The sequence below is a fragment of the Hemibagrus wyckioides genome, linkage group LG05 (assembly GCF_019097595.1).
Source record: "Hemibagrus wyckioides isolate EC202008001 linkage group LG05, SWU_Hwy_1.0, whole genome shotgun sequence".
Taxonomy (NCBI): domain Eukaryota; kingdom Metazoa; phylum Chordata; class Actinopteri; order Siluriformes; family Bagridae; genus Hemibagrus; species Hemibagrus wyckioides.
The window spans coordinates 756,670-771,758 of NC_080714.1; the positions used below are offsets into that span (position 1 = coordinate 756,670).

Genomic DNA, 15,089 nt, shown 5'->3' on the forward strand with positions numbered 1-15,089 from the left:
CAGCACTATTATGTGGCCACTGCCCAGGGGGCCTTCAAGAAACTTAAGCACCAGTTCATGATGGCCCTCATTTTGCAACTTCCCTTTTGTTGTGGAAGAGCACGCATCCAACTGGCATTGGGGGTGTGCTCTCACAATGCCAGGGCACATCAGGCAAACTCTGTCTATATGCCTACTTCAAAAAACTTACCCCTGCCGAATGTAACTATGACATTGGCAACAGAGAACTGCTATCCATTAAAGAGTTGCTGGGAGAATGAAGACATTGGCTGGAGGGGGCAGACCACAAGAACATGGAGTACCCCAAGAATGCAAAAGGAGTTAACCCCTGTCAAGCCCAGTGAGCCTTCTTCTACAACAGGTTAAATTTCACAGTAACCTATCACCCAGGCATCAAGAACAGCAAGGACAATGCCCTTTCCCACAGACACAAACTCATCTACAAGCCTGTATGGCCCGAACCCAACTCCCACCCTACACTGTAGTTGCTCCAGTCCGTTGGGAGGAGCTACAATAGACCCAAGCCACCGAACCAAAAGACTGAGAGCCATGTGACTCCACTGGGTGCACACCACACTAAGCTCAGGGCACCCAAGGATTCAGTGCACCACCAGATTGGTCCAAAATGCATTTTTACCAATGTAAAAAACTATGTTGAAATGTTGAAACTTGCCCCACCTGCACTCAAGTAAGAACACCACACTGGCTCCCCAGTGACCTACTGGAAGCACTCCCCATACTTTGACACCCATGGTCCCACATAGCAGATGACTATTACCGATCTCCCAAATCTCAGGGACATGCTGCCATTCTGGTTGGCATCCTGGTCTTGAAGGCCTGCAAACTGGTGCCACTGAAGGGGCTCCCAACATCTATGGAAACTTCCAAAACACTTGTGAACCACATCTTCAGGAACTACAGCATGTCAGAGGACATGTCAGAGGACAACCTCCTTATTGATTTACATAACATTCTACACATGCTGTATCTGCATCACACAATTGTCACCCAAATGAGTATGGGTTCCCTTTTCAGTCTGGTTCCTCTCAAAGTTTCTTCCTCATACCATCTAAGGGAGTTTTTCCTTGCCGCAGTCGCCTCAGTCACCTCAGGCTTGCTCACTTGGGATAACATCTAGGACTGTTTGTCTGTTCATATGTTTGTTGTTTTCTTATGTTGTTTCTCATGTAAAGCTCCTTTGAGACAATGCTCTTTGTTAAAAGCGCTATACAAATAAAACTGAATTGAATTGACATTATATCAGATTGATGGGTCTAGTTCCTCTTGCAAGTATGGAAAGCCTTCTGTGAGAGTTTGGGGATCAACATCAGCCTCACTTTGGGGTACCACCCCCCAATGAAGCAGTCGAAGCAGGTCGAAAAAGTCAACCAGAAGAAGTCTACAGCACCTTCACCCCCCTACCAACTGGGACAGATGGTGCGGCTCTTCATGGAGAACTCAAGTTGCCTTGCAAAAAATTAGAATCCCACTACATTGGTCTCTTCAAAATAGTGAAGCAAATCAATCTTGTTATGTATCACCCACAACTATCACATCTCATAATCATTCCATATCTCCATCATGTGACTTATTTTATTTTGTTTTTTTATTTCTACACATGTGTAACTTGTAATAAAAGCATCCTGACGTAGGAAAATCTAAAAAAAAATAAATAAAAAAAAACTAAAAGCAGTCCAACAGCATTGAATTCTTATTTATTCACTACAGAGACTTTGGTGTGATTTATAGTTAACATCTGATAAAATATACACACATTAAATATAATATTGTGATACAGAAACATATAAAACATGACAACTTAACAAAAATTAGGATTGAAAAGGTGTGTCCTGTCTTTATAACCTGCTCTGAGTTTCAGAGTTTTAAATATGAAGAAAATAAATGAGGAACATTATGGGTTTGGTTTTGAAGATGGAGGTTGAATAAAGAGTCAGCAGAATCTCCAGTCACCTCACACGGTGTAAATACTCACAGAAATACTGAATAAAGGGTTAAAGCTGGTGAGCAGAATTAAACACCTCAGAGATCTACAGCATGAGTCTGCATCCAAAAACAGAGAAACTCTTCATCTGTAGAGGATCAGCAGGTTAAACAGAGCTAATTCAACACTGACTGAATGATCACATTACAGACACTAACACAAGGGCACTGAGGGAAGGGGACTAACACAAGGGCACTGAGGGAAGGCCACAAACACAAGGGCACTGAGGGAAGAGGACTAACACAAGGACACTGATGGAAGGGCACTAACACAAGGGCACTGAGGGAAGAGGACTAACACAAGGACACTGAAGGAAGGGCACTAACACAAGGGCACTGAGGGAAGGGCACTAACACAAAGGCACTTAGGGAAGGGGATTAACACAAGGGCACTTCAAGAAGGGCACTAACACAAGGGCACTGAGGGAAGGGCACTCAAACAAGGGCACTAACACAAGGACACTAACACAAGGCCACTGGGCGCAGGGGACTAACACAAGGGCACTAACACAAGGGCACTGAAGGAAGGGCACTAACACAAGGGCACTAACACAAGGGCACTGAGAAAAGGGCACTAACACAAGGGCACTGAGGGAAGGGCACTAACACAAGGGCACTGAGGGAAGGGGACTTACACAAGGGCACTAACACAAAGGCACTAACACAAGGGCACTAACACAAGGGCACTAACACAAGGGGACTAAGGGAATGGCACTAAGAAGGGCACCCAGAGAAGGGTACTAACACAAGGGCACTAACAGAAGGGCATTAACTCAAGGCCACTAACACAAGGGCACTGAGGGAAGGGCACTAACACAAGGGGACTATCTATCTTTACATCCTGCACGATAACCGCTAGATCAGATTTTGATCAGATTCAGATCAGTTTGTAAACCACCACAAACAGAACCAGATAAAATTATTATAAAAATGACGAATACTGCAACACAAAAATCCAAAAATCAAGCAGAATAAAAACTCCTGTGTTACTTTGATTAGCGCATTAGCATGAATATAGTTTATCAAGATGAATTTAATAAAAGTTTTGCTTAGCTTATTGCTCAGTTTTAGCTTCTTACATTTTGTTGGTTCACTAACTAACTTTTTTTGACCTGATTAAATTTATTAGTTTGGACAGAAATAAATTAGCATGAATTTGGCCGCAGGTCTGGACGTCTTCAGTTCAGTGAAAAAAGCGCAGATGTGAACCGGAGGTTTGACGTCTCCATTTAACCACTTACCTAGTTCTTCTCTTTCAGCAGACAGTTAACTAGCTCATTAGCAAATAGTGACTCATTAAGGCACATTAGACAGCGTTTTCAGAAACTTCTGCCAAAATTACAAGTTCACATTTAACTGTAGGTTCTCGCTGTCTTGATCTCAAAAACAACATGATATCAGAATGATACGTATCTGAAGTTGTAACTACAGCGACTATATAATCATTTAGAAGAAGTAAAAATCTAGCCTCAGTTTGGCTAGCTGTAAAGTAGCTCCTACTTTTTAGACCCCTACCCACTTGTGAAACCAAAACATTAACAGGAAAAGAAAGTGAGTCGATTCTTTTAGCACGAAGAATTTCCGTCTTTTATAAAAACACTAACATGTAACGCCGTGCTGATTGCCATGCGGTTGCCACGGCGAGGATTCAGGGGAAGAGCGCAGGAGCGTTCTGGATGCTGGGAGCCTCCACTCGATTGTCGAGTTGGTTCTGAAGCCTGGTGATGTTGGAAAGCTCCTCGAGTTCCTGGAACTGCCGGTCGGTTTTGTGGCTGACAAGTGAGCGGTAAAAATGGACGGCAAAGACAATGAAGACGAGGCCACAGGGGACAATGATGGAGGTGGAGGCATAGGCGGCGGCTTCTCCAGGGCTGATCCCGGTGGAGTTTGAGGCCGACGTGTCGGTTTGACCATCCTGGTTTTTCGGCGGCGTTTTTTGCGGGAGGAACTTGACCCAGCAGAGCAGCAGAACCTCGGCCAGGAACAGGAAGGTGCCAATGACGGTGGAGAAGGCCCAGGCCAGCTCCACGTGACGGTGCATGCGCTCGTGAGGAGACTCCTTCACCGAGTTCAGGTTGTGGACGTTACTCACGGCCTCGATGTTGGGCAGGATGCAAGTGCTGATCATCAGAGCGAAGAGGTGGACTGCAACCAACACTGTGGTGCAGGCGCTGAACGCGATCAGGAGGAGGGGTGGGTACTCGTAATCACGCTCCAACTGCACCTCCACCATTGCCACCTGCACACAACAACAACAGTGTAAACAACAACACAACATAATGTACCCTAAATAAACAACACAATGTAAACAACAACAAAACATAATGCACTCTAAATAAACAACAACACAATGTAACACATCGGCGCATCTGGCAGGGCATTCAGGTGACTACAACTACAGGGCAACATCGTCAGTCTGTGACAGTGACGCCTCCCTTCTAGACGCGCTGAATGACTTCTACACTCGGTTCGAGGCACAGAACAATGTAACGACGAGGAAGACCACCCATCCTCCTAACGACCAGGTGCTCTGTCTCACCACAGCTGACGTGAAGAGAACTCTATGCAGAGTTAACCCACGAAAGTCTGCTGGACCAGACAACATTCCTGGCAGTGTGGTCAGGGAGTGTGCAGAACAGCGAGCAGATGTCTTCACTGACATCTTCGTCATCTTGCTGAGCAGCTCCATTGTCCCAACGTGCCTCAAGACAACGACCATCGTCCCTGTGCCTAAGAAGTCTATGGTTTCCTGCCACAAAGACTATCGTCCCGTCACACTCACACCAATCATGATGAAATACTTCAAGAGGCTCATCATGAGGCACATCAAGACACAGCTACCACCCTCACTGGACCACTTGCAGTTTGCATATCATCCTAACCGCTCCATGGACAATGCCATCACCACAACCCTCCATCTGGCCCTTACCCACCTGGACTGTAAGGACTCATATGTACAAATGCTGTTCATAAACTTCAGTTCGGCATTAAACACAATCATCCCTCAATAGCTAATTGAGAATCTGAGTCTGCTGGGCCTGAACACCTCCCTTTGCAACTGGATCCTGGATTTCCTGACCAGGAGACCTCAGTAAGTCCGGATCGGGAACAGCATCTCCAGCACCACCACACTGAGCACTGGAGCTCCTCAGGGCTGTGTGCTCTGTCCACTGCTGTCCACTCTGCTGACTCATGACTGTGCAGCAATGCACAACTCCAACCACATCGTCAAGTTCACCAATGACATGACCGTGGTGGGTCTCATCAGCAAGAACGACGAGTCAGCATACAGAGAAGAGGTGCAACAACTAACACCCTGGTGTAAAGCCAACAACCTGTCTCTGAACATTAACAAGATTCAAGAGATGGTTGTTGACTTCAGGAGAGCACAGAGTGACCATTCTACACTGTTCATCAACGGATCCTCTGTGGAGATTGTCAAGAACACCAAATTTCTTTTGGCAGAGAACTTCACCTGGTCACTCAACACCAGTTCCATCACCAAGAAAGCCCATCAGCGCCTCTACTTCCTGATGAGGCTGAGGAAAGCCCATCTCCCTCCCCCCATCCTGACTGTGTTCTACAGGGGGACCATCGAGAGCCTCATGAGCAGCACCATCACTGCCTGGTTTGGGAATTGTATCGTCTCAAATCGCATGACCCTGCAGTGGATAGTGAGGACAGCTGAGAAGATCAAGTCTCTCTCCCCTCTATAACAGACATTTATAAACTTCTGTCCTAGTTCTGTGTTGTTGTTCTGTGTTTGTAATTATATGTTGTATGTTTATGTAGTGGGCAGCACGGTGGCTTAGTGGTCAGCACTGTTGCCTCACAGCAAGAAGGTCCTGGGTTGGAATCCTGGGTTCGAACAGGCAGGAGCCTTTCTGTGTGAAGTTTGCATGTTCTCCCCGTGTCTGCGTGGGTTTACTCCTGGTACTCCGGTTTCCTCCCACAGTCCAAAAACATGTACATTAGGTTGATTGGTCATTCTAAATTGCCCATAGGAGTGAGTGTGAGTGTTTGTGGTTGTCTGTCTATATGTGTGGCCCTGTGATGGACTGGCGATCTGTCCAGGGTGTACCCCTGCCTTTCGCCCAATGTTTAGGAATAAATTATTTTGTAGCAGCAGGATGTAGCAGCAGGGTCCTGGAGAAACGTGGTTTGTAACCCAGAGTGACTCTACAGCCAGCAGCAGGGGCGTCAGGGGCTAGGTCCAAAACATCAGGGGCTAATTAGGGAGAGGGGGTAAGCAGGAATAACACGTTTTGTAAGGGAATTTTTATGTAATATTGTTTAATAATAAACACAAATTAACACAAATAGTATGCAACTATAGAAAATTTCATTCAATCTTTTTTCTGACTCCTCCCATCATTGCTACTAAAAAAGGAGTTCATTAAATTCATTACATTTTCTCTCTCACACATGTATTATCTCTTTTACAGCTTGTGTGTGAAGCAGTGCTGTGTAGATACTTTATTATCATTATTATTATTATTATTATTATTATTAAACAATAATCTATATTATACTTGCACCTCTTATTTCATTCCTAATTTATGCTGCACTACTGTATGTATTATTCTATATGTAGGGTGGAATCATCAGAGTTAACTTGAGCAAAATGGTCAATCACCAGTGGTCAATCACCAGTATACTAGTATTTCTAGTGATTTCTAGAATTCCTTTATCAATAGACAGAACAGCTGAATGATGGAGTCTGTTCTGGTCCATTGTTCACCTAAGTCATGTCTGTATTTTAACTTAAATACCTCATTAGATGAATAACAGAAAGTCATGATGTTCAGACTGTAATGTCTTAGTGCTTTAACAGTTTATATTTTATTTAGATCTATCTTTAGGCTTATTTAATTTAAGGCTTTTGTACATTTTGGGTATGGAATAATATTCTAAATGGTCCTATATGTCCGGGGTTTTCAGAATCAGGGACAGTGGGCCTCCTTTTGACACAACATACATTTGTTAGCGACTTTAATCAACTGTGTTACCATTAAATATTAAAAGTTAGGCTTTTATCTCAATAATAAGACTGCAGTTTTTTTTTTACTTTTTATTGCTGTCAAGGGCTATAAGGTATTTTAGTCACATGATGTGGCGCTGTGCAGACCGATAGGTGTAGAACATTAAAGTATCGTGAGAGCGGTTCTAGAGCATATTCCAGGGCACACTTTCAAGGTATTTTGGCGTGTGTGTGTGTGAGCGCATGGAGAGAGATGTCAAAATTGCGTACAGTAAATGCCAACAGTGCTGAAATAAAACGATCAACATTTACTTAATTTCTCTACACTCCGGTCGCAAAATTCAGGATAAAACATTCGGGGCTAGATTAGCCCTAGCGACGCCCCTGGACAGCAGGTCACTAAAGTTCATCACAACTTACAGGAAGTTGAAACCACAGAGAGATGAGCAGCTTCCTGACTCCAGCCTTAAACCTTCACTGTGAGAAAACATCACGCCACTGACACACACACACACACACACACACTACTGATACACACAAACAAGTGAAACAAAGACAGACACACACACACACACAACTGATACACACAATCAAGTGAAACAAAGACAGAAACACACACACCACTGATATACACACACACACACACTACTGATACACACAAACAGGTGAAACACAGACACACACACACCACTGATACACACACACACGCACACTACTGATACACACAAACAAGTGAAACAAAGACAGACACACACACACACCACTGATACACACACACACACACTACTGATACACACAAACAGGTGAAACACAGACACACACACACCACTGATACACACACACACACACACACTACTGATACACACAAACAAGTGAAACAAAGACAGACACACACACACACCACTGATACACACACACACACACTACTGATACACACAAACAAGTGAAACACAGACAGACACACACACACACCACTGATACACACACACACACACTACTGATACACACAAACAAGTGAAACACAGACAGACACACACACACACCACTGATACACACACACACACTACTGATACATACAAACAGGTGAAACACACACATGCACACACAATACATACAGTGATACATACAGTATGTGTGTGTGTATGATGTAGAAGAGGTCCATATAAGGTGATGTGTACACAGAGAGATGAATCCCCTGCTCACACACTCCCAGGTACACAGCCATGAGGACGATGGCTCAGACATATAAGTTCTGAAGTGCCAGAACATTTCAGTACACACACACACACACATCATATTAAACTCTCTCTATAACACCAGTTTAAATTTGTTATTAGATTAGTAAATGTCTGATCTAGAATTATCAGATTCCTGAGAAAAACCAGTACATCTTAGTGGAGGTTGTGTGTGTGAAGGTTGTGTGTTAGTGGAGTGTGTGTGTGTGGAGGTTGTGTGTGAAGGTTGTGTGTTAGTGGAGGTTGTGTGTTAGTGGAGGTTGTGTGTGTGGAGGTTGTGTGTTAGTGGAGTGTGTGTGTGTGGAGGTTGTGTGTTAGTGGAGGTTGTGTGTTAGTGGAGTGTGTGTGTGTGTGTGGAAGTTGTGTGTTAGTGGAGGTTGTGTGTTAGTGGAGTGTGTGTGTGTGAAGGTTGTGTGTTAGTGGAGGTTGTGTGTTAGTGGAGTGTGTGTGTGTGGAGGTTGTGTGTTAGTGGAGTGTGTGTGTGTGTGTGTGTGTGTGTGTGTGGAAGTTGTGTGTTAGTGGAGTGTGTGTTAGTGGAGTGTGTGTGTTAGTGGAGGTTGTGTGTTAGTGGAGTGTGTGTGTGTGGAGGTTGTGTGTTAGTGGAGGTTGTGTGTTAGTGAAGTGTGTGTGTGTGTGGAGGTTGTGTATTAGTGGAGTGTGTGTGTTAGTGGAGGTTGTGTGTTAGTGGAGTGTGTGTTTGTTAGTGGAGGTTGTGTGTTAGTGGAGTGTGTGTGTGTGTGTGTGGAGGTTGTGTGTTAGTGGAGTGTGTGTGTTAGTGAAGTGTGTGTGTGTTAGTGGAGGTTGTGTGTTAGTGGAGGTTGTGTGTTAGTGGAGTGTGTGTGTTAGTGGAGTGTGTGTGTTAGTGGGAGTGTGTGTTAGTGGAGTGTGTGTGTTACTGGAGTGTGTGTGTTACTGGAGGTTGTGTGTCTTAGTGGCATGTGTGTGTGTGTGGAGGTTGTGTGTTAGTGGAGTGTGTGTGTGTGGAGGTTGTGTGTTAGTGGAGTGTGTGTGTTAGTGGAGGTTGTGTGTTAGTGGGAGTGTGTGTTAGTGGAGTGTGTGTGTGTGGAGGTTGTGTGTTAGTGGAGGTTGTGTGTTAGTGGAGTGTGTGTGTGTTAGTGGAGGTTGTGTGTTAGTGGAGTGTGTGTGTTAGTGGAGTGCGTGTGTTAGTGGAGTGTGTGTGTTAGTGGAGGTTGTGTGTTAGTGGACTGTGTGTGTGTGTTAGTGGAGGTTGTGTGTTAGTGGAGGTTGTGTGTTAGTGGAGTGTGTGTGTTAGTGGAGTGTGTGTTAGTGTAGGTTGTGTGTTAGTGGAGGTTGTGTGTTAGTGGAGTGTGTGTGTTAGTGGAGTGTGTGTGTTAGTGGAGGTTGTGTGTTAGTGGAGGTTGTGTGTTAGTGGAGGTTGTGTGTTAGTGGGAGTGTATGTTAGTGGAGTGTGTGTGTGGAGGTTGTGTGTTAGTGGAGGTTGTGTGTTAGAAGTGTGTGTGTGTGTGGAGGTTGTGTGTTAGTGGAGTGTGTGTGTTAGTGGAGGTTGTGTGTTAGTGGAGTGTGTGTGTTAGTGGAGTGTGTGTGTGTTAGTGGAGGTTGTGTGTTAGTGGAGTGTGTGTGTGTTAGTGGAGGTTGTGTGTTAGTGGAGGTTGTGTGTTAGTGGAGTGTGTGTGTGTTAGTGGAGGTTGTGTGTTAGTGAAGTGTGTGTGTGTGTGTGGAGGTTGTGTGTTAGTGGAGTGTGTGTGTGTGTGTGTGTGTGGAGGTTGTGTGTTAGTGGAGTGTGTGTTAGTGGAGTGTGTGTGTTAGTGGAGGTTGTGTGTTAGTGGAGTGTGTGTGTTAGTGGAGGTTGTGTGTTAGTGGAGTGTGTGTGTGTGGAGGTTGTGTGTTAGTGGAGTGTGTGTGTTAGTGGAGTGTGTGTTAGTGGAGGTTGTGTGTTAGTGGAGTGTGTGTGTTAGTGGAGGTTGTGTGTTAGTGGAGTGTGTGTGTTAGTGAAGTGTGTGTGTGTGTGTGGAGGTTGTGTGTTAGTGGAGGTTGTGTGTTAGTGGAGTGTGTGTGTTAGTGAAGTGTGTGTGTGTGTGTGGAGGTTGTGTGTTAGTGGAGTGTGTGTGTTAGTGGAGGTTGTGTGTTAGTGGAGTGTGTGTGTGTGTGTGTGTGTGTGGAGGTTGTGTGTTAGTGGAGTGTGTGTGTTAGTGGAGGTTGTGTGTTAGTGGAGTGTGTGTGTTAGTGGAGGTTGTGTGTTACTGGAGGTTGTGTGTCTTAGTGGCGTGTGAGTGTGTGTGGAGGTTGTGTGTTAGTGGAGTGTGTGTGTTAGTGGAGTGTGTGTTAGTGGAGTGTGTGTGTTAGTGGAGGTTGTGTGTTACTGGAGGTTGTGTGTCTTATTGGCGTGTGTGTGTGTGGAGGTTGTGTGTTAGTGGACTGTGTGTGTTAGTGGAGGTTGTGTGTTAGTGGGAGTGTATGTTAGTGGAGTGTGTGTGTGTGGAGGTTGTGTGTTAGTGGAGGTTGTGTGTTAGAAGTGTGTGTGTGTGTGGAGGTTGTGTGTTAGTGGAGTGTGTGTGTTAGTGGAGGTTGTGTGTTAGTGGAGTGTGTGTGTGTTAGTGGAGGTTGTGTGTTAGTGGAGTGTGTGTGTGTGGAGGTTGTGTGTTAGTGGAGTGTGTGTGTTAGTGGAGTGTGTGTGTGTTAGTGGAGGTTGTGTGTTAGTGGAGTGTGTGTTAGTGGAGGTTGTGTGTTAGTGGAGGTTGTGTGTTAGTGGAGTGTGTGTGTGTTAGTGGAGGTTGTGTGTTAGTGAAGTGTGTGTGTGTGTGTGTGGAGGTTGTGTGTTAGTGGAGTGTGTGTGTGTGTGTGTGTGTGGAGGTTGTGTGTTAGTGGAGTGTGTGTGTGTGTGTGTGTGTGTGGAGGTTGTGTGTTAGTGGAGTGTGTGTTAGTGGAGTGTGTGTGTTAGTGGAGGTTGTGTGTTAGTGGAGTGTGTGTGTTAGTGGAGGTTGTGTGTTAGTGGAGTGTGTGTGTGTGGAGGTTGTGTGTTAGTGGAGGTTGTGTGTTAGTGGAGTGTGTGTGTGTGTGTGTGTGTGGAGGTTGTGTGTTAGTGGAGTGTGTGTGTTAGTGGAGGTTGTGTGTTAGTGGAGTGTGTGTGTGTGTGTGGAGGTTGTGTGTTAGTGGAGTGTGTGTGTTAGTGGAGGTTGTGTGTTAGTGGAGTGTGTGTGTTAGTGAAGTGTGTGTGTGTGTGTGTGTGGAGGTTGTGTGTTAGTGGAGTGTGTGTGTTAGTGGAGGTTGTGTGTTAGTGGAGTGTGTGTGTGTTAGTGGAGGTTGTGTGTTAGTGGAGTGTGTGTGTGTGGAGGTTGTGGTTGTGTGTTAGTGGAGTGTGTGTGTGTGTGTGTGTGTGTGTGGAGGTTGTGTGTTAGTGGAGTGTGTGTGTTAGTGGAGGTTGTGTGTTAGTGGAGTGTGTGTGTTAGTGGAGGTTGTGTGTTACTGGAGGTTGTGTGTCTTAGTGGCGTGTGAGTGTGTGTGGAGGTTGTGTGTTAGTGGAGTGTGTGTGTTAGTGGAGTGTGTGTGTTAGTGGAGGTTGTGTGTTACTGGAGGTTGTGTGTCTTAGTGGTGTGTGAGTGTGTGTGGAGGTTGTGTGTTAGTGGAGGTTGTGTGTTAGTGGAGTGTGTGTGTTAGTGGAGTGTGTGTGTGTTAGTGGAGGTTGTGTGTTAGTGGAGTGTGTGTTAGTGGAGGTTGTGTGTTAGTGGAGGTTGTGTGTTAGTGGAGTGTGTGTGTGTTAGTGGAGGTTGTGTGTTAGTGAAGTGTGTGTGTGTGTGTGTGGAGGTTGTGTGTTAGTGGAGTGTGTGTGTGTGTGTGTGGAGGTTGTGTGTTAGTGGAGTGTGTGTGTGTGTGTGTGTGTGTGTGTGGAGGTTGTGTGTTAGTGGAGTGTGTGTTAGTGGAGTGTGTGTGTTAGTGGAGGTTGTGTGTTAGTGGAGTGTGTGTGTGTGGAGGTTGTGTGTTAGTGAAGTGTGTGTGGAGGTTGTGTGTTAGTGGAGGTTGTGTGTTAGTGAAGTGTGTGTGTGTGTGTGTGTGGAGGTTGTGTGTTAGTGGAGTGTGTGTGTTAGTGGAGGTTGTGTGTTAGTGGAGTGTGTGTGTGTGTGTGGAGGTTGTGTGTTAGTGGAGTGTGTGTGTTAGTGGAGGTTGTGTGTTAGTGGAGTGTGTGTGTTAGTGAAGTGTGTGTGTGTGTGTGTGTGGAGGTTGTGTGTTAGTGGAGTGTGTGTGTTAGTGGAGGTTGTGTGTTAGTGGAGTGTGTGTGTGTTAGTGGAGGTTGTGTGTTAGTGGAGTGTGTGTGTGTGGAGGTTGTGGTTGTGTGTTAGTGGAGTGTGTGTGTGTGTGTGTGTGTGTGTGGAGGTTGTGTGTTAGTGGAGTGTGTGTGTTAGTGGAGGTTGTGTGTTAGTGGAGTGTGTGTGTTAGTGGAGGTTGTGTGTTACTGGAGGTTGTGTGTCTTAGTGGCGTGTGAGTGTGTGTGGAGGTTGTGTGTTAGTGGAGTGTGTGTGTTAGTGGAGTGTGTGTGTTAGTGGAGGTTGTGTGTTACTGGAGGTTGTGTGTCTTAGTGGTGTGTGAGTGTGTGTGGAGGTTGTGTGTTAGTGGAGGTTGTGTGTTAGTGGAGTGTGTGTGTTAGTGGAGGTTGTGTGTTACTGGAGGTTGTGTGTCTTAGCGGCGTGTGAGTGTGTGTGGAGGTTGTGTGTTAGTGGAGTGTGTGTGTTAGTGGAGGTTGTGTGTTACTGGAGTGTGTGTGTGTTAGTGGAGGTTGTGTGTTAGTGGAGTGTGTGTGTGTGTGTGGAGGTTGTGTGTTAGTGGAGTGTGTGTGTGTGGAGGTTGTGTGTTAGTGGAGTGTGTGTGTGTTAGTGGAGGTTGTGTGTTAGTGGAGGTTGTGTGTGTGTGTGTGTGTGTGTAGGCTGTGTGTTAGTGGAGTGTGTGTGTTAGTGGAGTGTGTGTGTGTGTGTGGAGGTTGTGTATTAGTGGAGTGTGTGTGTGTGTGTATGTGGAGGTTGTGTGTTAGTGGAGTGTGTGTGTTAGTGGAGGTTGTGTGTTAGTGGAGGTTGTGTGTGTGTGTGTGTGTGTAGGCTGTGTGTTAGTGGAGTGTGTGTGTGTGTGTGGAGGTTGTGTATTAGTGGAGTGTGTGTGTGTGTGTGTGTGGAGGTTGTGTGTTAGTGGAGTGTGTGTGTGTGTGTGTGTGTGTGGAGGTTGTGTGTTAGTGGAGTGTGTGTGTGTGTGGAGGTTGTGTATTAGTGGAGTGTGTGTGTGTGTGTGTGTGTGTGTGTGTGTGGAGGTTGTGTGTTAGTGGAGTGTGTGTGTGTGTGTGTGTGAAGGTTGTGTGTTAGTGGAGTGTGTGTGTGTGGAGGTTGTGTGTTAGTGGAGGTTGTGTGTGTGTGTGTGAAGGTTGTGTGTTAGTGGAGGTTGTGTGTTAGTGGAGGTTGTGTGTGTGGAGGTTGTGTGTTAGTGGAGTGTGTGTGTGGAGGTTGTGGTTGTGTGTTAGTGGAGTGTGTGTGTGTGTGTGTGTGGAGGTTGTGTGTTAGTGGAGTGTGTGTGTGTGTGTGTGTGTGTGTGTGGAGGTTGTGTGTTAGTGGAGTGTGTGTGTGTGGAGGTTGTGGTTGTGTGTTAGTGGAGTGTGTGTGTGTGTGTGTGTGTGTGTGGAGGTTGTGTGTTAGTGGAGTGTGTGTGTGTGTGTGTGGAGGTTGTGTGTTAGTGGAGTGTGTGTGTGTGTGGAGGTTGTGTGTTAGTGGAGTGTGTGTGTGTGGAGGTTGTGTGTTAGTGGAGTGTGTGTGTGTGTGTGTGGAGGTTGTGTGTTAGTGAAGTGTGTGTGTGTGGAGGTTGTGTGTTAGTGGAGTGTGTGTGTGTGGAGGTTGTGTGTTAGTGGAGGTTGTGTGTTAGTGGAGGTTGTGTGTTAGTGAAGTGTGTGTGTGTGTGTGGAGGTTGTGTGTTAGTGGAGTGTGTGTGTTAGTGGAGTGTGTGTGTGTGGAGGTTGTGTGTTAGTGGAGTGTGTGTGTGGAGGTTGTGTGTTAGTGGAGTGTGTGTGTGTGTGTGTGTGTGGAGGTTGTGTGTTAGTGGAGTGTGTGTGTGTGTGTGTGTGTGTGTAGGTTGTGTGTTAGTGGAGTGTGTGTGTGTGTGTGTGGAGGTTGTGTGTTGGTGGAGTGTGTGTGTGTGTGTGGAGGTTGTGTGTTAGTGGAGTGTGTGTGTGTGTGTGGATGTTGTGTGTGTGTGTGTGTGTGTGTGTGGAGGTTGTGTGTTAGTGGAGTGTGTGTGTGTGTGTGGATGTTGTGTGTGTGTGTGTGTGTGTGTGTGGAGGTTGTGTGTTAGTGGAGTGTGTGTGTGTGGAGGTTGTGTGTTAGTGGAGTGTGTGTGTGTGTGGAGGTTGTGTGTTAGTGGAGTGTGTGTGTGTGGAGGTTGTGTGTTAGTGGAGGTTGTGTGTTACTGGAGTGTGTGTGTGTTAGTGGAGTGTGTGTGTGTGTGTGTGTGGAGGTTGTGTGTTGGTGGAGTGTGTGTGTGTGTGTGGAGGTTGTGTGTTAGTGGAGTGTGTGTGTGTGTGTGGATGTTGTGTGTGTGTGTGTGTGTGTGTGTGGAGGTTGTGTGTTAGTGGAGTGTGTGTGTGTGGAGGTTGTGTGTTAGTGGAGTGTGTGTGTGTGTGTGGAGGTTGTGTGTTAGTGGAGTGTGTGTGTGGAGGTTGTGTGTTAGTGGAGTGTGTGTGTGTGTGTGTGGAGGTTGTGTGTTAGTGGAGTGTGTGTGTGTTAGTTGAGTGTGTGTGTATGTGGAGGTTGTGTGTTAGTGGAGTGTGTGTGTTAGTGGAGGTTGTGTGTTACTGGAGTGTGTGTGTGTGTGTGGAGGTTGTGTGTTGGTGGAGTGTGTGTGTGTGGAGGTTGTGTGTTAGTGGA

The 15,089-nt window shown here is 46.0% G+C and overlaps 1 protein-coding gene across 1 annotated transcript in view; it reads right to left on the reverse strand.

Moving 5' to 3' along the window:
• Positions 1-1,700: 1,700 nt before the first annotated feature.
• orai1a (ORAI calcium release-activated calcium modulator 1a) overlaps positions 1,701-15,089 on the reverse strand; it is a 26,910-nt gene continuing 13,521 nt past the window's right edge. Inside the window, exon 2 of the mRNA XM_058389614.1 lies at positions 1,701-4,240. Within this exon, the coding sequence (XP_058245597.1) occupies positions 3,650-4,240 (591 nt within the window). The 3' untranslated portion in view covers positions 1,701-3,649. The remainder of the gene's footprint in view (positions 4,241-15,089) is intronic.